The 25,304-nt window shown below is 43.2% G+C and overlaps 1 protein-coding gene across 2 annotated transcripts; it reads left to right on the forward strand.

Moving 5' to 3' along the window:
* The first annotated feature begins 1,774 nt into the window (after positions 1-1,774).
* CSF1 (colony stimulating factor 1) lies at positions 1,775-24,899 on the forward strand. Of its 2 annotated transcripts, none has more exons than XM_020809986.3 (9): positions 1,775-1,998; positions 6,040-6,171; positions 11,313-11,375; positions 13,374-13,535; positions 14,702-14,870; positions 16,665-17,815; positions 19,234-19,295; positions 19,822-19,877; positions 21,356-24,899. In XM_020809986.3, exons 2-8 carry the CDS (start codon positions 6,046-6,048, stop codon positions 19,874-19,876), a joined length of 1,788 nt encoding a protein of 595 aa, XP_020665645.3. In that variant the 5' UTR covers positions 1,775-1,998; positions 6,040-6,045; the 3' UTR covers position 19,877; positions 21,356-24,899. The 2 variants fall into 2 exon arrangements, with proteins under 2 accessions (XP_020665645.3, XP_072853589.2); XM_072997488.2 differs by lacking the exon at positions 1,775-1,998 and adding an exon at positions 5,031-5,110.
* The last annotated feature ends 405 nt before the right edge of the window (positions 24,900-25,304 follow it).

Consider the following 25,304-nt stretch of genomic DNA (forward strand, 5'->3'; position numbering starts at 1 on the left):
AACCAACAAAGTTATTGTGTAGCAAAAAAAAAAAAAAAAAAATTAAAGATTGACAAATATTACTAAAAGCTTTTGTGAACTGTGGCCCAGCTTTATCAGGTATGCCACTATGAACAGAACACAGCCTCTGTGTTTACAGAAAATAAGCTAAGCTAGGCCTGCTTACTATTTGAAGGGGAATTGACAAGAAAACTCCTCAGACATCCTGTTTAAAACCTTGGGGAGCCACTGACAACTCAGAGTGGATAATACCTGGGCTAGATAAACCAACTTTGACTTTGTGTATATGGCATCTTCCTATGATGCATGCGTGTTACCATAGTTGGCAAGTATTTACACACATGGATGTCCTGGTACTGCTTTGCAAAAGATATAAATGTTGCTCATTCTATAGTGATCAACAAGCCATAGCTGGGAGTAACATGCCTTTAGTCACCTCTGGTGAGTGGAAATTACTTCCAGTGACAAGTCTTTCTCTTCCTTCTCACCCACATGATTGGGTGTTGTGTCTATGATCTTTGAAAACATTTTTGTCAGGAGAAAGCAAGCATCACACAACACAGGTTGTTGCAGCTTCACAAGGGCAGCTACTGATTGCACATTTTGGTCCATTCTCTGCCACCTGGCTTTGGAGCATTTGCAGTTCTCAAGAGGTGACACTGAAGTTTCTCTCCTGGTGACACAGCACCGTCCTCGGTGTCCATGGAGCAAGCTGCTCCCTTTCTCCCTATTCGCAACCTGATATTGACTTAGAAGGAGCCGAGATGGATAGTGAACGGTGAGGGACAGACAAGACAAGGTGTCAGGGGCTCACTCACTTCATCAGTGTTGCAGTCGCAAGAGAAACTTGGGAAACTAAATAAGGGTGAGCAGCACCTATGATCCTCTACAGTCACACCTGCCTAATGGTTCACTCAGCACTCCTTAAAATCACATATCTGTGATTTACAGGTATGGTGTGCAGCAGAGACAGAAACAAACCCTGCAGAGACAGAAACAAACCCTGTATAAATAATACAGAAGCTATAAAACACAAGTAAACATTAACTCAACAATAAAAGATCAAGTTAATATATTACACTTTTGTTTCAGGTAGTTAAAAAACTTGTCACATCCTTTCAGTATGTCAGGACTCTATTACGAACCCCTCGTTGATTTTTATCATCCGCTTTTGTGTTTCGACCCACACAACAACCCGGTGCAGCAGACCACTATTAGTCTCATTGTTCCGATGGATAACTAAGCGATGATACAGCCCCAAAGCATTAATCCAAAGTAAGAGTGTACAGGATCGCAGCCCGAATCCCCAGCGGATTCACCCGTGGATCTCAGACTTGACTGGGACCGCAATCCTGTCCTAAAATTCATATATTTTGGAGCAGACCTGCATTAGAATCACGCTGTTGCTCTCTTAGTGCCTCATCCAGCTTTGCTAGCCCACGGCTGCTTAGAGGGGGCTTTGCAAACTGTCCCAATAAGCAAGGCTTCGTTTGACACCGTCCCCCAAAAGTCTTGCAGGTTCGGGGCCGCTCGGGATTTCGTGGGGAGATTCCCAGGTGCGCCCACGTGCGTCCTGTCGTGGTGAGAAGGGATGAAACGAGGGATCCAGAAAGCTCGCCTTCAAGCTTCACGAGCTTCAGGTTTCAGGGACTAAACGGGGGTGGGGACTAAAAGTGAGGAGGTGAAAAATTAAAGTGGAAGACGCCCGAGAAAAGAGAGAAAGGGCAAGAACTGGCGCTCATCCAACGCCGTTTCCCGTAAGCCACATGCTCCCCGGCAGCTCTTATAAGGCCGAGGGCGCGGGCCCCGGCCAGTGAAGGAGGCTGCCTTTTCTGGGCTTGTTGCAAGCGGAAAACTCTGCTCCTCTCGCCGCCCTGCCTGCGGGATTTAGCGTGCCAGAAGGGGGAAAAAGGAGCTCCCTCGCCGCTACTTGCAATCTTGGAATTACAGCCGGCGGAGTTGTTGCCAGTCTTCGGGAAAGGCGTGTGCACGGCGAAGGTAAGAGCCGGGAGGGGGGGGCGGGTGTGTGTGTGTGTGATCGGTGCTGCGTCTTGTCAGAGCCAGACCGGCCTCTTGCCTCCCCGCCGGCTTCCCCCTCTTCTCTCTCCGCCGCCAGAGTGGCGGGAGCCCGAGCCTGCAGCTGCTGAAGCCCCGCGAAGCAACCGGGGGAGAAGGTCCCTTCTTGCCAGGCGCCTCCTCGGACGCTCTCCGCAGCTCGTCCCGGGTTTGAGAGGAGCTGCGGGGAAGCAGCTGGGAGCCCTAAGGGACCGGAGCTAGCCTTAGAGCCGGCGCCCAGGCGCATTTATTCACCGTGTTGGCACAGCGTTTATGAGGGCTGACTTCCGAGGAAAGCAGCACGGGCCCAGTATAAACTTCTTTCTAAGGTGCGTTGCTCCGGGAGTGCGAGGGCTCGGCTCGGCTCGACCCTTTCCTCTCGGCGCGGCCGTGCCTCGGCTTAACCGGGCGGCAGGTCCCGCGCTTCCTCTTCCACACGACCTCTAGAGGCAAAGCACCGGGGGGCTCGGAGCTCTCCCTTCAGGCTGTGTCCCGCTCCTTCTTGGCGACTTATCGGCTCCTCCTGCTCCCGCCTTTCTGCCCAGAGGCCTCTCCCGAGCCATGTCGGGCGGCAAAGTGCCGGCTCCCTGCGGCCCCATCCCCTGCATGTTGACGCCGAAGGCCTATTGAGTTCGACGGCCTTTTCTCCCGAGGAGAGAAAGGTGCAAAGCACGGTAACCCCCTCGAGCTCGCGCCTCTTCTCGCCGCCTTGGGCTGCTCTTCAGCCAGTATGTAGCGGGAAGCTGCATTTGTGAGCAACCAGGCAGCCAACTGAAGCTGTATAGCGCTCGCTAGCAGTGTAAACAGCAGCTGGGGTGGAGCTGCCCACGCGGTCCCTAGAAAGAGCAGAGGCAGGTTGGGCTGCTTGTTGGGTTTAAGCCGGTGACGGGCAGCAGGTTTTGGAAGTACAGTACAAAGAAGTCTCCATTTCTACCTTCCAACAGGGACTATTTTTGAGGAGAAGGGGTGGTTTCTCCGAGATCCGGGTCTCAAGTCTTAACTAATTAATTGATAAAGCTAGAGAAACGTTATACAATTGCAACATTTAATTTGAGCCTGGATAGAATTGGCCTCCGCGCCCGCCCTATTGAGCATCCTTAAGCATACACAGAGTGCCTTTCCTTTCCTACGAGTTAACCGCCTCCCTTCCTATTTCTATACTGCTCTGAAATATCAGCATAGGTATGGTAAGTGATATACTGTATGTTAATTGTTTGAATGAATTCCTCTGCCTGGTGTAAAAAGAAAAGGGTTTTCTTTTTAGGATGTTGGGCTTTTCGAAGTTTTCTGGCATTATGAGTACCTCTCAGCATCTGCTCCTGACTTCTAAAATGAAAATCTTCATTGCCCTACAAGCAGATTGTTAAACTGAACATGATCAAGATTAAGGACTAGTGAAGTGCTCTAGAAATTGCGAACGCCTGAAATTGTGCATTCAGTCACTTATAGAATAGAGCATTTTTTAAATTTGGCAGTAAACTAAGCATGGCCCAAAATCTTTCCAAATCTACTACAGTATTTCTACATTGCTGCTTCTTTTTAAAGATTTTTTTTCTTTACGTTTCTTTCTTCACTCTAGTTGTTTGCCTTGGCTAGCAATATTGGATTGATGGCTAGGTGCATTTGGGGGAAATTCCCAGGATGGAAGAATCTTATATTTGGTGGCAGCAGCTGTGGCATTGTAGAATTCATCTTACATGATTTTTGGGAGAAAATGGTTCTGACTGTGAACTGCAAAATATATGCTTTCAAGGAAGGAGTGTGTGTGAGCATGCCAGGGCATGCACAGAGTGTCAGGGAAGGACTCTGTGTTTGAGAAAGAAGGGCAAAGGAGTAAATAGGTAAAATAATTCAGGGGAGAGGGATGGCATGAGAGGAGAAGAATAAGCAAAAAACAGGGAGGTCCATCCTAGAATGGCATGAGAAATCACAGCTGTTGCCAGAACATGGAATATGATGGTAAGAAGAGGGATGAAGTACAATCGCAGACCCATTGCTAGTCTGACATTTTAACTTGTCCTGCAGGTTTTGGTTTGCAATAGATAAGGTGTCATATCTTAGAGCTTTCCTACACAGTTCTGAAGAACTATACACAGATAATGTTCTTCCCAACAGTCTTGCAAGGAAACTTACGAACATTAGTAGCCCATTTGGCCTTCCTGCCATTGACTTTCTAATGATGTAGTCTCAAGCAAAGCATTTGGGGTTGGCATTCCAGAGACAGTTGTGGCCGCCTCTGATCACCAGTTGCTTTTGCCTCAGACTGCAAGGGGCCTTGGAGCAGGACTTCAGAGGCTGGTTCATCCACAGAAGTCAGTCAGCACTCTGGTTAGCAGATCCAGGTGTCCAGCTTTGCAAGGAAGTTCCTAGCAATCAGCTGTGGATGCCATAAACCCATAATAAGGGGTTTTGTGAAGCAGTGGCAAAAATCTAAATGGTCTGACCAACTTTCTCATTTGTAGCAATAATCAGGAAGGATTGGCTACCTTGGGAAAAGATGTTGGAGAACATGCAATAAGTATGTAAAAGTCTTTCAAGGGAAGTCTCTGGTTGCTTCTATTTCAAGGCTTTATTCTAACGTCTCATTCATAGTAGTTCCCAAACAATTTCCTCTATTGTTTTGCCATCCACTTGAAACCTTTCCATATCTGGCTAGGAGGCCAGCAGCACTGAGATCTCATGGTACTGAGTTTCTGAATTTGATGTTTTATGAAAGGAAGGAAATATAAACATTGCTTTTAAACCTTTGTAATAGAGATGGGGACAAATGTCAAATAACTTCATTGTTCAAAAGTTTATCCAAATTACAAGTATCTTCATGTTAGGAATGCTGAAAGAATTTGAGATGTTCACAATGCAAATATGGGAGAAAGTGAAACTAATTTATTTTTCCAATTTCTGCTCTGTATGGCAGGGAAAGCAGCTAGGAAATTCCAGCTGGGAAATGTTTCTCTCTCCCAGTGATATCTGCAAAATTTGCCTGGATAATAGGAGATGATGAAAATTATTTAAGGGGCAATCCAGGAAAAAATGCTGTTGACACAGACTGGCAAAGGTATCTTTCTCTGAATGTGCTGTGCAGCTGAGTGTTAAGTATTGGGAAATTCCCAGCTTAGTTGCTCAGCTGACCAGTCCTTTTCCTAATAAGAATGCAGAAAGGGAGGGAGAAGAAGAGGAGGCGGCGAAATGGAAAGGGAATGCTTGCAAATCAGATTTAACCCTTTAGAACCTTGTTGTTCTTCAAATGCTGCATATAACAGAAGTACTGTTGGGCAGTCTGACCCCTCAATGGCAGCTCTGCTGTGCTTCTTCACGTCTGCCTTTTTGTGCCTGTGGAGTAAACTGTGCAGGCTCCATAAATAGCTACAAGGCACCGCTTATTCTGAAGGTCAGGGATGGCCAAGGGAAGTTGCAGAGTTATCATTGGACATAAGCCCAATGGCTGGCAGTCATTATTGCCAGTTTCTGACACAGATTGGTCTGGAACAATGGGACAGTGGGAAGGCAATAGAAGGAGATACTGACACACTATTAAAAATTTCAACTCTTTCTTAAACATAAGCTTCAGTCTAATTTAGCATTCAGTTGAGACCCACCCATCTTAAACATAATGAACAACACTAGAACAATACTTTGTATAGTAAGATGCTCTTGCTTAGTTATTAGGAGAAGAAAGAGGATGATTCTCCAGCATATGGGATGTGAAAGGAGGATGTGTGGCAAACCATTGTAAGGAAGAAACTAATGCACAGTGTTTTAGGAGACCTGGTAACATTATGCAACACACTGTTGCCTAAAAACAACAAAACAGGCACAATACCAGGATAGCAAGGTGTGAATGGGTTCATGGTTCAGTGCTTAATGTTGATCTGTGTTTATGAAAAGTGGAATACAACATACAGTATCACTGAGGTTATTCCATTGCCAAAAAGAACTTTTCCACATTTAATCATGGCATTTTCTCCTTTCTCAACCATTTTATAGAAGAGCATGACTTCCCATATCCCATTGGCCTTGCTCCTCCTTGTGGCCTGCACCATCAATGAGGCGGAAAAGACCAAGGAAGGCTGCCACCGGCTCATCACCGAATCCCATCTGAGAAACCTGTCAGATCTGGTGAGTTCCAGTATGATGAAAATGGGTGGTTAGAAGAATGGAACAAGAGCTGAGTAACCCGGCATCCCTTGAGGCAGTTCAGCCGTGGAGTCCAGCCTGACACTGCAGTGAGGACAGGTTTTGGGAAAGACGGACTGCTGTGAAGTCTGTCAGAGGGTTTCTTGGACTTCAGTTCCCAGAAGCCCCAGTCAGAATGACTAATGGTTAGGAAGTCTAGAACATATAGAGGGCCAAAGATCCAGTACCATTGCTTTGAGAGAGACTGTATACTGTTCTCGGCTCCTTTAATGTTGGCTTCAGGAGAGGCCTATTTCATTTTGCCCAGTGTTGAACAGTAGGTTTTCTCTGAGTAAAAAGTGCTACATAAGATTTGCAATCTGCAAGCCCCACAATGAAGCTACATAAGTAGTTAGAAACAATTAACTTTTGTTAAGAGAGTTGCGCTCAAGGTAGAAAAGCCTAAACCCTAATCCTAACTACTTAGACATATCCCTTAGTGGGCACATGGAGAAGAGCCACAGCATATCTGCTCCTTCGGAGAGTCAGGAAAAGAAGGGAAGTGAGACTGATAAGACAGACAGATAATCAGTGTAACAATAGATGCTGGAGGAAGCAGAGGTCAGGGAGTTAAAGGCACAGCAAGCCCTTGGTTTTCCTGCTCCCCAAATTCCTCCTTGTAGTCATGTGAGTTGAGTTGGGGCTAAGAGGTAATATTTGGATGATACTATGCTAACAAAAAAGGTCATGGTAGACAAAAGCTTTAAATTAGAAGCATTCTGAGAAAATATGCAAAACAGAAGGAAATATGAGGATTACACATCTAAACTAATTTTCAGCCTCAAGTCAACTCAAAAACTCTCCTTAAGAAAAACGATGTTCAGCTACCAAAAGCAAGGGGAGGCAATATCTTTATTAGACCATTAATTTTTTAAAGGTAGCTTTCAACCCATACAAGGCATCTGTGCATTGTAGATGATGCAGAAAAACAAATGAAAGTTTGAAAAGTCACACCAGATATCTGTGTCAGGTCTGTTTCTCGAAAGTAAGCTCCAAAATGGAGGCTGCAAACACAACTCATGTTTCCAAGCTTTGAGGAGGAGAAGTTGAAGATGTATGCTGGAGTGATGTTCAGTCCTCAGTCTTTGGAATACCTACTCCCCTCTCCTTTCTCTGAACAATTTCACATGGCATTGGTCATGCACTTCTGTATTAGCACAGTGCCACCCTGCAGCAGCTCCATGAAGCTACCAGCTCCGCTGACAAATTGAAAACAGGGTGCCTCTCAGATGGTGAGGTCAACAAGGAGCCCAGTGGGTACCAGCAGACCTAAGACTCATAGCAACTGGCTCTTCATTCATCTACATGCCATTTTTATCTGAGGCAGAAGTGCAGAAAAGGAGAAAATAAGAATTGAGATTGGAGAGGAGGATGGATTGAGATGAGTGGTGCCAGTATTGTGTGGGGACTAATTCACATCCTTTGATTATTGTATATACAGTGGACTTCTCTGGGGAAGTGCACTGTAATCTGTAAAAGCTTATGTTTATGCTAAAACAAATCTTAGGTTTCAAGATACCACAAGATTCCTTTTTCCCCCTTTTTTGTTGTTCAATAAAAACTGAGCAGCTTCTGGACACAGATTAGGATATACTATGACTCCGCAGTAAAGAAAACTTATAGCAGTTTACTCACTCTGTGAAGATGAAATTCATAAAACGTATGTGTGTGTGATTTTAAAAAAATGTATTATAAAGAAGGAATTTATTGAGAAGATTTTGGAATTAGCAGAAATGAATATTTTGACAGATACACTAAATGACAGACTAGATAATAATAAATGGGAGCCTCTTTATGCCTGGATGAAATCTACATCAATTTAATAGAATAGATTAGATTAATACTATGTTAGAGAGTATATAAGATAAGATTAAGTGAGTGGAATATATTGTAATAAATCTGGCTGCAACGGATAGAAAAATAGAAAAAATATAATAAAATATTTTTAAAAAAGAAAAATTTAGAAAGGAGGTCTCTGGACAGTTCCTTAGGAAGACAATATACATAGTTAAAACACAGACAGCAATTATTAGTTTCTCAGAATAACAGGAAGTACAGCTCAGGGTGATCTAAAGCTACAGCATGTTGGAAGTAGAATCTTTTAGAATTTGGCCTGGTTCTTGATCTTGGCCAAGGTGGCTCATGAATTACTGCGAGGTTTCTGCTGCAAGGACTGTCCTCGTGATGAACTGGCAGAGATTCCTTGTCTGATGTCACCAGCAAAGAATTCTGGAGGCTTTTACAGAATTATTTCTGACAGTGTTCCAAGTGAGAATGAGACCAGCCCAACAAAGGGCAGTAGTTAATTAGTGAACGGGAGTAATGGAACCATGACAACAGTCATGCTTTGTGATGACCGGGTGATGTGACTGTAAGGGAAACCATGACAAGGAGTTAGCCACTGAAGAATCTGTGGCCAGTTCAGGTCCTCTAAATAATCCTTATTTATCATCCCAATCTGAAGGAAAGTGTGTGGAGTGACCAGTGATTATGGAAGCTAGACTTCCCGGCAGGTTGCCTGTGGAAGGACAAGAACTATTAAAACTCTGTCCTATCACCCACCATCCCTTAACAAAGTGAAACCCCATACAGTTAGTTGAATGGTGTCTGTTCTTTGCCATTACGGTTAGGAAAGGAGTCAGGGGTGTAAGCTCTTCCGTGTAGTTAGTACCTACATAGGCTGTCCAGTATCTGTGATTCGGTTCTGCTCTGCTTCTTATTTGCATAGCTTTCTCTAGGCATCTCTTTTTAATCTCTGAAATATTAGAGGTTATATAAAGCCTAAACACTTCCTGAATTGTGATGTACAATGATGGAGTTGTGCAGTCTTCTATTCTGGAATTAATAATGCACTTTTCAACTTGTTAACAAATTTCCTTTTTATAGTCTACCCTTAACCAAATACAGTGAGTCATTTCGAGTTAACAATAACATTTTTCAGATACTAGACAACTGTTGGATAGAGAATCTGATATTAGAGAAAAAATTGTTAGTAATTAACCTTGCGGCCATAACTGTATTTTACTATAGGTAAAGCAAAAAAGTGTGCTGCTTATATACTGCCCCATAGCGCTTCAAGCACTCTCTGGGCGGGTTACAAGTTAATTATGCAGGCTACACATTGCCCCCCCCCAGCAAGCTGGGTACTCATTTTACCTTCCTCAGAAGGATAGAAGGCTGAGTAAACCTTGAGCCAGCTACCTGAGATTGAACCCCAGGCTGTGAGCACAGTTTTGGCTGCAGTACAGCAGTTTAACCACTGCACCACCATTATGCAAAGTTGAGGCAGATGACACAAGCAGAACATTTAGGGTGACATAAACAACAACAAATTGCCAGTAACTTATTCTGTTGTCACTAGATTTTTCCAACCAGCTGTGGGAATTTTCTGCTGCATATTCCAAAATACCTTGGTTCTAGGAACTCCAGGGGGTAGGGGCACAATTTGCTGCTCTCTTTCTCAACAGCAAAGGCATCTTGGGTGGGGCCTGGCATGCAGTAAGAAAAAAAATTGGTTTGCTATTGTAGGCAACCCAGCAGTTGTACTTTCGTTTGGGGTTTGCCAGCCCTTACATGATCCAGTTCTTACTTAGGCAAGAGATTACAGGACTTCAGATTCTATAGCACAGAGAAAAGCAGCTTTGTGCCAACACAGGTAGAACTAGCTAAGCAATCTCACCCTTTCCAAGTGGCACCACATTTTGACTTGCAGTCTGAGTTCTACAGGAAAATGCTTAAAGGGCCAGTACTACAGCAGTTCTGTACACTTCCACTGTTTTGTGAGCCAGACCATACATTCAATAGCAATTCCTCCCTGTTCCCATACACAACACTTTGAATTCCATTATCCCCATTTCATTTGAAGTGTTACAGAAATGCTTCTTTCTCCATTCTTGCTCCATACCCAAGGTTAGTGACTCTTAAGCTAAGCAAAAACACATTGAGTGTAAGAACAAAAACCAACAAAACCAGAATTTCAAAAAATATAACCAAAGCTCTAGAAAAGACACAGGGCTTCTGAAAAGGGAAGCTGGCTTTTTTTTTAACCTGTGCAAATCAATGCTGGTCTCTGTTTCACATTTTTATCACCTGTGCTAAATAAAGGAAATTAAGTGGGACACACTTTGAAACAAAAAAACAGCAGAACTGTTATCAATTGGGTTACAAGTTTCAAAACAATTTATTACACATTTTCAAAATGCTCCACTGATCAGGAATTTGAAGGGCTGCTCTCTGTGGTTGAACAGCTTTTCCTCTCTGGGTCCTGCATTCCAAATAGCCAAAGGGCTGCCCATTAGGTATAGGTAGGGTCTGTGTATCAGTGCACACATGCACACACATTGCATTATTCTAAGATCTCTTAAATCATATCTAATTATATGGTTTACCTTCTTATAAATTCAGAAAATGGTGAAATACAAATTGCATATATTCCATAAATACCACACCCCAGTAGTTTGCAATGTCAGTACTCCGCTAAAGGATGGTTGTGTAGGGATGTGCACATAGGAAGTTTCTTGGTATGGGCAGGCAACTAAAGCAAAGGCTCTTCAAGAAAGAAAAAATATTGGCTAGCAGTCTTAGATTGCTAGTCCTTCTGTGCTGGACGTTTCCACATGGAGGGCACTTAGCACTGCTTGTTGGGCTGTAATGCAACTGTTCTGTTTTTCCCTCCTTGCTATGTTTTGGTTGTCTGTAGAAAGAAAAAACGTTGGAAGAAGCAGTGGGAAATCACAGGAGGATTACATCAAGAGCCCATGTAAAAGTCTGTGAATGAGACAGATCAGTTGCACAATAAAATCCTTCTCCAGTAGAATTCAGTTACTTGCACACTGACACAACTACTCACAGAAGTGTCAGCTGAATTCTGTACCTAGTCACTGTGACCATATTCTTGTAGTCATGAGATTTGGGGCAGACTTCAGAGCAAATGGCTGAAGCCTTAGACCACGAGAGTGGACAGCAGGTGCCACTGCCACATCTTCAGAATGGCTGTAATGTGGATTTCAATAGCATAGTTTTTAAATACAGGAAGTTTTACCCCATTAGGATTTGTGTCTTGACTTTCTGACTCTCTGTTACAGATTGATAGTCAGATGAAAACCTCATGCAAGTATTCCTTCTGCTATGTGGACAAGACAGAACTGGTGAGTTGAGAATGTGGTAGTAACCTTTCAGCTGAAAGCACCACTAGTGTGCATTTTTCCAAGAATATACTGTGTAGACCCGTGGTTCCCAATCTTGGGTCCCTAGATGTTCTTGGATTAGACCTCCCAGAAATCCTGGCCACACCAGCTAGTGGTGAAGGCCTCTGGGAGTTTTAATTCAAGAACATCTAGGGATCCAAGATCGGGAACCACTGGTTTAGACCATGGATGGGGAATCTGTGGCCCTTCAGGTCATGTTGGATATTAGAGTACAAATTATCTGCCAGTATGTGCCATTTTAACTAGACTTGATGGGAGATGAAGTCCAACAACATTATGGGGCTGATATTCCCTGCCTCTGGTTTACATGTCAGAGCAGTGTTTTCAAATGTTGTGCCTTCATCTTGGGCATGGTGCCATGGGCAAAGTCAACCTAGGCATAGAAACTGGAGAAAGAGCTCTTACTCCAGTATTTGCTTTTCTTACCTTTTCCCATTGCCTTTTCATCTTGTATTAGATTGTAAGCTTGCTGGTGGGGGACTGCCTCATTTCTCAAATATGAGTGTTGTACTGAGAAAATGAGTTCTGCAATTGTTAAATAATTCTAAAAGAGTGCTTAGTTTAGACCTTGGCTCTTAGGCTGCACTTGGCCTTGCTACAACTTGGCCTTGTGAAGTGGCTTAAGACAGCAATTTCAGGATATTAGCAAATTAATCACTTTCTCATCTCTATGGAGGGGCTGAAAAAAAAATTAAAGAGCATATCTAATAGCAGATATTCACTGCATTACTTTAAATAGAATGATTCCTGTCAGAAGCTTTAGTTTGGTTTGGTTTTCAAGGTCTGGTTGAAAGCCCGCCTGAAGAAGTGATTAATTTGCTAATACCCTGAAGTAGCTGTCTTCTTAAGCCACTTCACAATATTGGCAAAGGCTGCAGTGGACCACATGTGGTGGTTTGAAGTCTGTATGTCATTTGGATGCCAGTGTAGATAAGCCCTCAGACACTTTCATTAAAGATTTTCCTTTTCTAGTTATAGGCTAACCTAAGAGTATGACAAGCCAGCAGTGGGCAACTTTTACAGGTCTGCAGGCCAAATGCTGGCCTGAATATTGGGTGGTGGCGGGTGAGGGGAGTGCTCCAGGATCCAAAATAATTGTCAATTTTTTTTAACTCAGACTGAAAGTGTCAGGACATCTACTTCTGGTTTCCTTTAAGGATTTGGAGGGAGTACCTGTAACCTGTTAATGTCAATGTTCTTGTTCACTGACACTCCCGAGGAGAACATGTTTTTGATATGAAAGAGAACATTATTATTTTTTAATTGAGTGCCATGGGGGTCAGAATCTGTGAGGCTGCAGAAAGACTACTGGGGGCTGCATGCATCTTCTAGAAAAAGAAATAGTATTTGGAAATATTCAAATCATTTTTACTCTGCTTTTTTGCCAAATGGGATTCTAGTGTTGCTTACTAATTCATGTAGGAAGAAAGTCCTTGTCTTTAAGCTTGCATCTAAAAACCATGATTCTCGGAGAAAAAAGGATGTGGAGACTGGAATCAAAAGCAGGCTCAGATACCAGTTCATGAAGATTCAGTTTTCAGCAGCTTTGACCAGCATAACATATCTTTTCATTTAATTGTCCCTAATGAAGCCTCTGATGTGGCCTCACAACATTCCCTGACACAGAACTGTAAAACCACTGACATGGAGAAGTTATGAACCATAGTCCTGGGACTGTAACTCCCAAAACTACCTTCTGCATTGATTAGATTGTGGTTTAGTTGGTGGACTTGGTTTTGGCAGACAGTCTTCATGTCAATCAAAATGGTTGCCCATTCTGTCACTCTTGAGTCTTAGGGACAGGGGAACGACATTCAGGAAGAGAGAAGCAGCAGGCAGTGGGAACTGATGGTGGCAGCAGCTTAGTAATGTCAACTTTTAACCCCAGCTCTGAATAGTTCCATGATGGTACCTTTTGTTGCTGTTGTTGCATTCTAGGGCAATGTTGAATGCTTTCTCAAAGCAGCATTTTCACCACTGTCAAACATTCTTGATCAAATCAAATTCAAGAACAATTCACCAAACTTCAAGAAGCTAAAAGCCATCCAGGATTTGCACTTGGAGCTTTTATTCTGCCTTGGTGATGATCATGTAGATAAGGTAAGTTCTGCTGACCAGCCTTGCAGTTCTTAAATAAATCTTAACAGAGGTAATGAGACAAAGAGATTGAGTGGTGGCTACTTCTGGCATTTTGTGGCTAAGGATGTTCAAACAGAGGACTGAGGATGGTTTGAAAGTTGCACTCTGTTAGGGTCAGACTAGATGTGACTTTACTCTTGTCTTTTACTCTGGCTTGTTTATTTGAGTAACAATTAAAACAATAACAGACAGACAGGTTGATAGCTACTTGTGTTCTGTGACAACAAGGGAGGAGAAGGGTAAGTTGCTCTTGTTGTTGTCCAGATCCAACCCCAACACCTAGCTGATTATTTCAGGGGCAGGAATGTTCCATTGCAGTTTTTTAATGCTCTCGAAATGAGGCTGTTTCTGCCCATGAGGATGGAAGAAGAAATTTGCTGGATTGGCCCAAGGGTCTCTGTGGCTCAGCATCCAGATTCCTACAGTTGAAGTCCACTGCCAGACATGTGGTCAAGTGTGTGCTCTCTTGATCATACTCCCCAGCAACTGATACACAGAGCCAAGCCCCTCTGACTCTGGAAGGAATATGTAGCCACCATGGCTAGTAGCCATTGATGGCCTCACACTCCATGAATTTGTCCATTTTTCTCTTAGGTGTGGCGACTGTTGAAGTTGGTAGCTGCCACTACACCTTGTGGTAGCACGTTTCATGGTTTAACAATGTACTGGGTGAATAAGTACTTTATTTTATTTGAATATTTCCATCAGTATGGAGAATGACTAGAAGAAAGATCAAGAAAGACTTCTCCTTATCAATTTTCTCCACACCGTGCATTATTTTATGCTCCTCTGCCATGTCCCTTCATCTTCCACTTTTCTAAGTTGCAAAGACACGTGCCCTTAAGCCTTCATGCTATGCCAAGCATTCCATCTGAAGTTCTTATCTAGCAGTTGAGAGGTTAGCATTAACTCAGTGGTCAGCATCTTGTTCTATAGATGGCAATATAGTAGGCTCCTGACCACTCAGTGCCGGTGCAGAGACTTGCTCCTGTAGAAGCATCACAGTGAATGTTACTTATCAGATAGACTCCTCTAAAATATTTCTGAACAGTGAGATACAAAAGATACCTCTTTAATGTGGTTTTCTTTCTCTCTCTCTCCCTTTTGCCATGGCCCGTTTCTCATAGCACTGCACCAAGAGGTTTTTCCTGACTGCAGAGGACATGCTGCAGCTGGTCTACGATTACTTCAGTGACGCTCAACGTTTCCTGTCCAAACCAAATATCAGCCAGGATTGCAGCAGCATCTTTCAGAAGTGTTCAGATTGCGAGGAAAAGAAGGAAACAGAAGTCCCAGGTACATGGCAAGATGCATCCTGGGTGTGCATCTCGTTACAGATACTGCAGTAGCATTTTGGGAATGCATTTGAGTTATATTCTGTAGCTTCTATATGTGCAAATCTGTGTTTGCGCTTACACTTGTGTGTGCCATTTTTATTACTTGACTGCTAAAGTCCAAGGCTTAGAGTCTGCAGACATCTCTTGTCCTGGATGTGTACTATACCTTTGAGGCAAAAGCAAACCTGGTAGTGCTGAAGTCCAAAAATTATGTGAATTCCTGTGCAGGCTTGACTGGACAAAGTAGCATAAAACCTTGGGAAGGTTTTTTCTTAGTTCCATGGTCATCAGTTTTAGTTTTCCCCAGTCCTCCACCAATGACATTTTTCTTCTGTGCTCTGTTTTGGGGATAATATATCTGGATAAGGGCTTTTGAAAATGTCCTTACTTTTTTGTGTGTGCGTTAAGGAAGTGTTAACAATGATTTTTCTTGTACACACAAAGAACTGTTGTACTGTATTATAATGTTTTAAAAAAATTGCTTGTAGTCATTTCATGGATATGCTGAGAATTTCATCTGTAGATCTTACATTGTTATGGTCATAGCTGACATTTGCAGATTGCATTCCTGTGGTGGCCATCAGACAAATAGGGGTGCTGGGCTGCAGAGATGGGCATAAGTGAAGAAGACATTGCATTCTAGTATGTAAACACCCAGCATTCTGTCCCATCGCTCCTCACACAATTAAAATGATCCTGAGAGTTTCATGCACATCTCTTCAGATCTCCCTGTCTCCACTAGACAGTATTGTAGAGAGCCATGGATGATGGCTAATAAGCAAAGTGAACAGATGTATTCAGGCTGAGCTGCCGTTCACTTTAAAAGTGGCTCAAAGGGAGCCAGTATAATGGATAGAGCATCAAAGTGGACTCAAGAGACCTGGGTTCAAACCTCCATTTGGCCTTGGAAACTTATTTTGAGGGGGGAAGGCACTGAAATTCCACCTCTTAAGTAATCTGACATACTTTGGAGACCCTTACAAGGGTTCCCTTAGGTTGGATGCAGCTTGATGACACATCATGTACACACATATAAGGATGACTAGTGATTTTAGCTTGAGTACCCTGTACATCCAACGATATAATGAAGCCTCTGTTCCTCCGAGTGGTGCTCAGGGCTGTGATATGAAGAATGTAGTCGCTGCCTGATTTTAGGAGCTGTCTGAGTTCTTCTGTGCTCCTGTGTCAGTCTTGTGTTTTTGCTGTATGTGCAGCACCTGTGATGACCAGGAAGGAGAGCAGGATAGAGTCAACATGCTTCCTTCCTCAATTCTTGCTTAACCAGCTGGTCCTGATGTTCCTGTGTTGCTTGTTTGCTGTCCTGCCTACTTATGTGTGCGCCCTCTAGATGTGAATGTTGGCAATACTTTTGTTTTGATTTACTAACTAGCTTACTTGCTAAATAATCTAGTGCCTTACTACTAATGCTGCTACCATTTTAGCAAGCTTGGGCTGCTTGAGCTCTTCTTGTGGGCTGTTGCCTCAACTAATCATTGTGCTCTTTCCATCAATCCATCAATCAGTCCATCCATCCATCATTTTTGGACCTTGTTGCTAGCTTCCCTCCTCCTGCTTTGTTGAGTGTTCATTGTTTCCATTTCTTGTTGCTTTTGGCATTGATCTGCTCAGGCCGAGGTCTGGTCTTTGCATGGTGTTTGAGGGAAGGGACCAATCAAGCCTCAAGCATTCCTTCTGCTTCGCCCCTTAAGATGCTGGTGACTCTATGGCCGTTCTCTTTATCTGGATCTTTCAGGTGTGGTGACTGACCAGGATTGCCCATGTCTGGCCACAAGCCCCAACAGTGGGGGAGGCTTGGCTTCTCTCCATCCAGCCTCTGAGTCCTCTTCTTCCGTAGCAGACCACCTGGACAGCAAGGAGGCAGCTGACGGCATTCAGCAGCTATTTGTGCTGCCTGGCACCACACTGATACAAGGAGTGGCAGAGCATAGTACCAGGCCTAGGGTACTTAGAAGCACCCAGATGGGCTCAGAAGCTACAGGAAGCATGGATTTCAGGGCTGACACTGAGATGGTCACGTCCTTACCAGCAGAAGAGCAGCCACTGACATCTGTATTAAAGGAATCTGAACCTCAAACCACAAACTCTCTCTCCCTTTTAGATCCAGCTATAACATTGGACCAATTTTCCCATCAGCTCAAAAACATTCCTCCATCTATTTCTAGTCAACATCATATTGATTCTCTGGAGATCAAGTCTCCTGTCCCTGGTTCTGGAGATCATAGTGGCCAGGCATGGCCTGATGAAGTGAGTTCCCTTCCTTCTGGCCTTGACAAATCCTTCCTCAGTAAGCAGTGGCTTCAAACAGGAGAAATGAAAGATGCCATTACAGGACTTGTAACTGTTTGGGATACAGCTGGCACCAGTAGCACACCCAGCCTAACCCTTGCATCTTCTGCTGGTCTGAAGCCAGTGGATGGCACCAGGGTGCCCTCCAGCAGCGGATGGGCAACACTCCCACCTGATGTCCCGGTGGCACTCTACCACGTTCTTGACTCTGAAGAATCTGTGTCTGCAACATTACAACCATCTAGATTGGTGGCCAATACAGACAGCCCATCCTCTCCAAGGCAGATCTCCCCAGAAAGTGGATCTTGGGGGGAGGTGGGCAACCGAGGCAGAGCCCCAGGAGGACAGCAGAGCACCCAGCTCCGAGAGAGACGAGCAGAACGAGATGAGGGCCTGGCCCAGGACAGAGAGCCAGAGGATAGCATGCCAGGGCCTGGCTCTGATCTGAGCTTCATTCCTCCAAACACAGACAAGCATACCAAGAAGCCAGAGCCCAGCGATACCCGAGGGATGACAGTGATTTATGTCGTGGTGTCCAGTGTCTTGGGGATTCTGCTGGCAATGGGAGGCCTCCTGTTCTACTTGCATAAAATCAGGGTAAGGGCCAGTCCTGGCTTTAAAAACTGTGCTCCTGTTGTCATTGCCCTGTTTCTTGGCTGCCTGGGTAGCATATGTGATGTTTTTCGAGTTGCCCAAGAAGACTAAGAGGGGTAAAAATCCCACTCTCCCCAGCAGCTAATCTCCTTTTTCATCTACTGTATCTTTGTTTTCACTGAGACATGGAAAAGAACTAGTCAATTAGGTTGGGGGGTATTTCTCTTTTGGTGCAGTGTTGCTCAGAAGCCCAGCGTGTTCTACAGAACACAAGACATTCCTTACATTTGAAAGTAGAAGCATAGTGCAAGGCGTTGACATCCCTGTCCTTGTGAGTGACGTCAAGTAGAAGAGAAAATACCTTCCTCTGAAATAGTTCTTATATATACGAAGTGAAGATCTGTGGCATTTTTCCAACGTTGATGGTCTTCTGTTGTTCGAGGAAAGGCCATGAAAACGATGCAGCAGGAACCAAATAGATATGTGTTGGTCTGCTCAAAATTATGCTTGAGGAATGTGGAATTCCAGATAGATTCCATGTCTTTCACCTTGCTGATGGTGTTCATCTCTTCAGATGCTGAAGAGGGATTAAGTGTTCCTATCAGTGGACTTGATTTGCATACACTGTAAAAGAAGTGTTTTATAGGAGGAGAGATGAAACTGCGCATATCTCCTGATTTGTGGAGCTGACTTGCAGTCTGTGTTGAAAGAGTTGGACTTCATTGCTACTTACAGGGAAGAGAATATGGCCTTTGCTTTGTTTTTGTATGCTAAAAGGTTTTGGATGCTTCCATATGAACATCTTTTTTCATAGAAGGGGGAGCAGCAGTAGCTTTCTGTTAATTCTGCTTTCACTGTATACATGTGGTGAGATCTCTAGTTCTGTGGAGAAGTGGGCAAGATGAGAAATTTACATCAAGCAAGAGGAGTGTAGTAACATTATGGAGCTCATGACCATGAAGCAGCCTTTTTCAATCTTCAAATCCACTTGATATGTTAGATAGCAACACCCAGCACTCAGTCAGTGTGGCCATGCTGGCTGAAAAGAATGGGTGTTGCCATTCAGCATATGTGGAAGACTTCAGAAATGGCCTGAGTAGGACAAGAGCAGGCATCACAAATGCAGTCTCATTAAGTACCCACAGCACGAATAGAAATATTTTCCATGCACGAAAGCAATGGGGTGGGGAAAGTGTATTTTTGCTAGATGTTAGACTCTCTCTCTGTGTGTGTGTGTTTGTTGGCTGCTCCAATAATGGCTGTGTTTTTTTTTCTGTTGGGATAACCATAGCACATGGAAAGGGCCAGAGAAATCTCTTCTTGTTTTCTGCTCTTCAGACAGTACTGAAGTCATGCAGCTTTGCTTGCTTTATATCAAGATTATATGTAGTTATTCTCACTGTTCCTTTTCTTCCACACAGTTTGTAGCACAGAGGCGATCGCAGAGGAATGAGAGTAACATGGAGAGACCAGAAGAAGGAAGGTAAGAGGCTCAGTGGCTTTTTCACTCCAACATACAAGTAGGTCTTCTCCCATAGGTCCTACTTTGTTTTAGATCAGTGGTTCTTAACCTTTGTTAGGTGTTTTTGAACTGCAGCTCCCAGAAACCCCAGCCAGCAGAGCTGATGGTGAAGGCTTCTGGAAGTTGCAGTCCAAAAACATCTGAGTAACCCAAGGTTAAGAACCAGTGTTTTAGATAACCAAACTCCTGCCTGCTACACAGGTCTTGGAAAGATCTGTCTGTTGGCTGGGAAATTCTGGGAGTTGTAGTCCAGAGCCAGTCATTTTTTCCAAGCTCTGCTCTTGCATTTCCTTGTGGCTGCAACTTCTTAATTCCAGTTTTCCACATCACACCACTTAGTCTCTTCCCTGCACAGTGCACTGTTACAAACCTGAACCTGACTGCCTTCTGTTGGGAGCTGAAAATCCTAAACCTCACCTACCAGTGCTTCACAGTTTCTGCTCTTCAACTCCATATTAGACTTATTGAATTCTTTCCTTCTTTATAGGCCACTAAATAAAGAGGAGGAACATGTGGAATTGCAGATCCAGGAGAAATTATGAGGTAAGGTGACCCTCCTTGAGGAGAACAGAGGATGCATTTAGACATATGGGAGTCTCCTATGCTGTAACAGAATTTCTGGAAGGGATAAACTAAAGTCAAGGTTGTGATGTGTGGACATTTGTCCTTCAACTGGAGGATATAGGACCTTGATCTTAATAAACAGCTGTATGAACACCAGATGTTGGCAGTGAAGAGAGAGGGCTGTTGCTTTCCTGCCCAGCAGGTGCATTTCATCAGAGCTAGGAAAAGTTACTTTTTTTGAATTACAGCCCCCCAAAATCTCCCAGCCAGCATGGCTACTTGATATAATTTGGGGAGTTATTGTCCATAAAATAAATCTTTCAAGCCTTGGGTCCTGGTGGCAAATACTAAAAAGAGGAAGCTGGGTTAGATGATCTCTTGCAGTTTTATGTGTAGGTTCAGGTAATCAGCTGTTGTCCTCTGAAATCAAATGCCACTGAGGGCATTTATCCTGCTACCTCCTTTCTGTGTAGCGATTTGCTTCCTGCAAATGAAGATAGGAGCTATGGAATGTAGGTTTGTCCCTAAGGGTCAGCAGCAGATAAGGATCAATTTACAGTGCATTCCAGGCCCGGGGCAGTGGTGTGGGTGGGAACCCGTAGTAAAACTACCACTTTCTTGCGTGACTTTGCTTTTTGTGGAGTCAGAGGTCACCCAGGAGTAAAGTGGAGAAGCTGTATCTGTGATGAGTACTGAGCAAGAACTGATAATCCTTAAAATTCACCCTGCTTCAGAAGGTCAAACTATGCTTTCCCAGAAGTTCTGTGACTTGTTTATCAAGACTTCATTTAGATCAGTAGAAAGTAACAAGATCCTGAACATGTTGCAGGAGGCCTGTTCAAACAGTCTCCTTGCCAGCACAAGATGCTGGCTTCCAAATTAGAAGAGAAGAAAACTCCTCTGCCTTGAGAAGTGACAGCTTCAGAAATAAATCCCATGAATATGCCTCTTTTCATTTCAGTGAAAGAATGAATACTGTCTGGTAATTTTTGTTAATTGCTTAATGGACTTTCTAACCCCAATCAGGCCTAAACAAGAGATGATATAAGGTCACTAAAATTTCCTCTGTGGTTGGCTGGTAAACTTAGTTTTGAAATATGTATGTCTTGATACATAATTTTTAAATATCCAGCTGAGGCCTAATACCTAGAGAAAGCATTTAGCTAGTTTTTCTTTGCTTGACTATAATTATAGTGTTGGTCTCTATGTTTCTTTTGTCTACAGAATAAGGATTTCAGTGTGCCTGTAATTTATTGTTATTGTTGTATTTTGCTTGTGTTCTGTTTGTAAGCTGCATTCATTTTATCACTACACAGAAAGTGTGATATAAAATATGACCCTTGAAGTGACTTATAGTAAAATATACTGATCTGTCCTTGGATACCCCAGGTTAGTCTTATTGCTCTTGTGAGACATTGCATTGACATGGTGATGGTTGTTGTATCCTTTTCTTACAGGTGGTCCTTTCTTTTGGTGAAGAAAGAAGCTTGTGAGGCTTGGACTATAAGCCCTTTTATGTATGATCCTCTCATTGCTATTGAAAGGAGTTAACACCAACTGGACACTGGGAATTGAAGGCGTTACTGCGGGACTTTCTCATGAGGAGTGTTTTAATCTGTCCTTTTTTTAGTGATGGAAAGAATTTAATGAGGAAGTGGACTCTTATTTATTTCTGGCACTGAAGATTGGTTTCCCACAACGTTCCCCTGGTTTTGCCAAACATTCAACAAGCTGGAGCTTGATGAGTAGGAGGGAGACTGTCTGGAAACTGACATGGACTTAGCCTTCTTTCAATGTGGTGAGGAGGAGCATTTCTGCTTTTCAACCAGTGTGCCAACTGCTACCTGGAGTGGGAGGAGGAATGTCCCTTCCAGAGTTCCTTTGAGGGGAGGGCAATATTCGGTTCCAATGCTCCAGTCTCTGGGCAGGAAGGTTCAGCCAGCTCTTCTAAGAGCCTCTGACTTCTCTCTTGAACTGTAGAAGACCTTAGGATCTCTGTTCAACTATATTTTCCTAGCCACAATCATCAGTGATATGGATGATGGCAACCTGTAGTAGTTCAAGGAAAACAGATGGCTTCAAACCCTCATCTTCTAAGCTGTGTGTATCATGCAGCTCTGGCAGGAAGGACATATCCCTCTAAGATCTTATCTGCTTACAACTTAGCTCCCTGCATAACCTCGTGCATTAATAGGAGAAAGCTGCTATTGGCTGTCTCAGCAATCATCTGGGTTTTTATTCCCAGTGTCCAGCTTTTAACCTGAAAAACAGGACCCACTTTTAACCTTGACTTACTAAAACTCAGGTGGGTCACTTGGAGGAGTAATTTCTTAATAAAAGTGATTTTAATTGCATTTTAGGACAAACAAAAAAGAGTACTTCATAAAGCACAATATAGGAAATTCACCACTGTAGGATGTGGTGATGTGGCCATTAGCTGGCAGGTTTTAGAATACAATGAAGAATATGTACAGCCCACAGAGGACATCAGCTTGAGCAAACTGGTGTATAAAGCATAGGTCTGTTGATGGCTACTAGTCCTGAAGGCTAAAGAGGACCTTTATAACCAGCTTATTTGAAACTCTGGCTTTGTCAGCCTTTATCTTTCTGTACATACAACAGCAACAACAGATTATGTTGCTGATATAAGCCATCAGTTGGAGGGCCACAGGGGTCAGGTCATAATGTTTATGAGTTTAGCAGCCTTTTCCAAACTAGTAGTGTCCAAATACATTGGATTAAATTTCCCAGCACCCATTACCAATACAGCCAAGGGAAGATGCCAGCTTGAGGAAGGCTAAAGTTTAAAGCCTTGACCTTTATCCCCTTGTTTGTGTCTATCACAGTAAGAAGCAAATATTTAGTGGCGCTGAAAGGCCCAGAAGCAGTTTTAGTCCAAAGTGTGTTGTGACTACCCCTCTATAGCCATGCAGATGCTGCTAGTTATGTTGCAGCCAGTTTAAGCTGCTGTTTGCACTTTCTGCCTTCTAGAGTTTGCAGAACATTGCAGGGAGGGTCATCAGCCCAAGGAAAATGTCCACGTTTTAGCACTGATTTCTCCTCACTTTTGCTTCTTTCCAGAAGGACTAATGACTATCAGGGAATACTTTTGCCCATAATTATCTCACTGCCTTCCCCCACCTCACCCCAAATCCATTTTGGAAACTGAGGATAGAACCACATTTCTTTCTTTTGGAAACCTGAACTTGCCAAAAGAATACAGAGCAGGTTGTCTGGTGAGGGTGGGGGAACTGGCATGGAAGAAGTGCCTTAAAAGAAGGAAGTGCTTAATTCTAGCTACACTTACTGATTCTCTGTAGCAAACGGTTCTCTGGGCTGTATCCCACCACCACCACTTTCAGAACTTTATTATGAAGGGAAGAAATTCATTAGGGGTTGGGAGGGGCTTAATTCAGTTTTCCTTTTTAGAGAAAAATTGAAGAGGGGAGCAGCATAGTGTCACCTTGACATAACAAAATAGTTTTTAGGTTGAACCCCTGTGTTTTGTCCTTAATGTACTCTGAATGTTAATTTTTAGACAAAGTAGGCTTTCTCCAGAAATAATGACACTTCTCTCACTCATTTGTATTCCTCTTCCATGTTGTAGTGGTGGGCTGCTCCACGGGAGGCAAGCAAGAGTTGCCATGGGCCAGTTCTAAACTCAAACCAAGCTGTTGCACTATGTATACATAAATGCTTTTCCTGCTGTACTCTGAAAACATTCCAGTCTCACATCTAGGAGTTAGTCTGTGGGGCCTGGGTAGGGAGGCTGCCTAGATGGTCAGTCTTGCCCAGCTTCATGCCGTCCTGTTCCTCATCTCAATTTGCACCTTTTCTTCTGTCGGTATCATCCTCTGCCTTTGGCTTTTGTTTCTGATAAGGCAGGGGGTGATCCTGAGCTGGCCTCAGGCTGACAATGCTCTCTTTCCCATTTTAGCTTTAATGAGATATAAATAAATAAATATATTTTTGATATACGTACTGTTATACTGGAGGAAGGGTTGGGTACAAATAGCTGGGCTTTGTGAAGTGGTGTCTCTGAACAGGGGGCATATATGTTGCTTTATTAATGTGAGCTGGCCTCATATTTGCAAAAGGATTTGGATGGGTCTTCTTTTTCATGTGCCACTGAATCATATTCTGACTTCTAGCCTGAGGGCAAGATCCTGAGCCATTGGGGCATGCAGCCCTGTGTGCAGTGTTCATATTATATGATGTTGCCTTAGCTAACTTCTGCAGCTGATAGACCTTGCTCACTTCAGCTTGTGTTGCAAGAAGGGATGACTTTATTCTTCAGTTGAAATATCTGCTACTCTTTCCTCCCTCCCGCTCTCCTTTCCAGTCTGGCTTCTGGTCCTCATGGAGGGCTTGGCCACACCTCAGAGGCATAGCGGCACATTCTCACTTTGCTTTGAGCAGAAGGGAGTTTGACAATGTAGGCATTCAGACCCTAACATCTTGTAGAGGCCAGTGAGCCATTGCACAGAATTAGCTCTAACTTGCAGGAAAATGGAAGATCTGTCCCTGTTTTTCTAGGACCCCATGGCCAGATTTATAATGGTGTTTGGATGCAGCAGCCAATAACAGAGCTTGGGAAAAGTTGGGTTTTTTGGATTGCAGCTCCCAGAATGCATCAGCCAACATGGAGATTTTAGGAGCTATAGTTTAAAAAAGCATGGTGTCCACTCTCTGGTCAGTAGGCATGCTCTATCCTGAACACTTACATTTTAGCACAGTAATCTATAAGTAGTAAGGTCAAATTCTAATATCAATCCTTCACTGGGTGTCTTTATTTTTTTATATCTATGTATGTGAGAAACCAGTGAAGTTCCTTTAAAAGAGAGTTACAATTCTGGTTCAAACTGTGTTCTTTTTTATATATATATATTTTCAAACAACAAAATGTTTTATATAAAAGACTTTTAAAATGGTTAAATGTTTATTTAAAAATAGAAAATGTATTTAATAATAATAATAAACACTTATGTGTAATGCTTTTAAGTTCTGTGCTGTTGTTGACTATGACAGTTGAAGGATGCTTTTGATCAGTATGAAACAAATATTGTCAAGCCTCTGACAATATTTAGGATGCTTGGAGTGGCTTTTGGTTTATCTTGGCATGATGTTGAGGCAGTTGTCCAAAGCTTCAGCAATATGCCAACTTAGTCCTCCCAATTCTCGATACTATCTAGCTGGGGTTGTGTGATTCCCACCATAAGACAAAAGCAATATGGCATACACAAAGGTACGGTAGATACATGGATATTCATTAAATAGAAATGGATCAATAACTAGCAGTAGTAGAAATGTAATATTCGCTGTATAAAATCAGGGAAGAATATAAGTGTTATCTGTAGATGCTCACAGTCAATGTTCTCATGCCCGTACAAAAGTTTTAGAACTCAC

This window comes from Pogona vitticeps, chromosome 4 (genome assembly GCF_051106095.1).
Source record: "Pogona vitticeps strain Pit_001003342236 chromosome 4, PviZW2.1, whole genome shotgun sequence".
In the NCBI taxonomy this organism is placed as follows: Eukaryota; Metazoa; Chordata; class Lepidosauria; order Squamata; family Agamidae; genus Pogona; species Pogona vitticeps.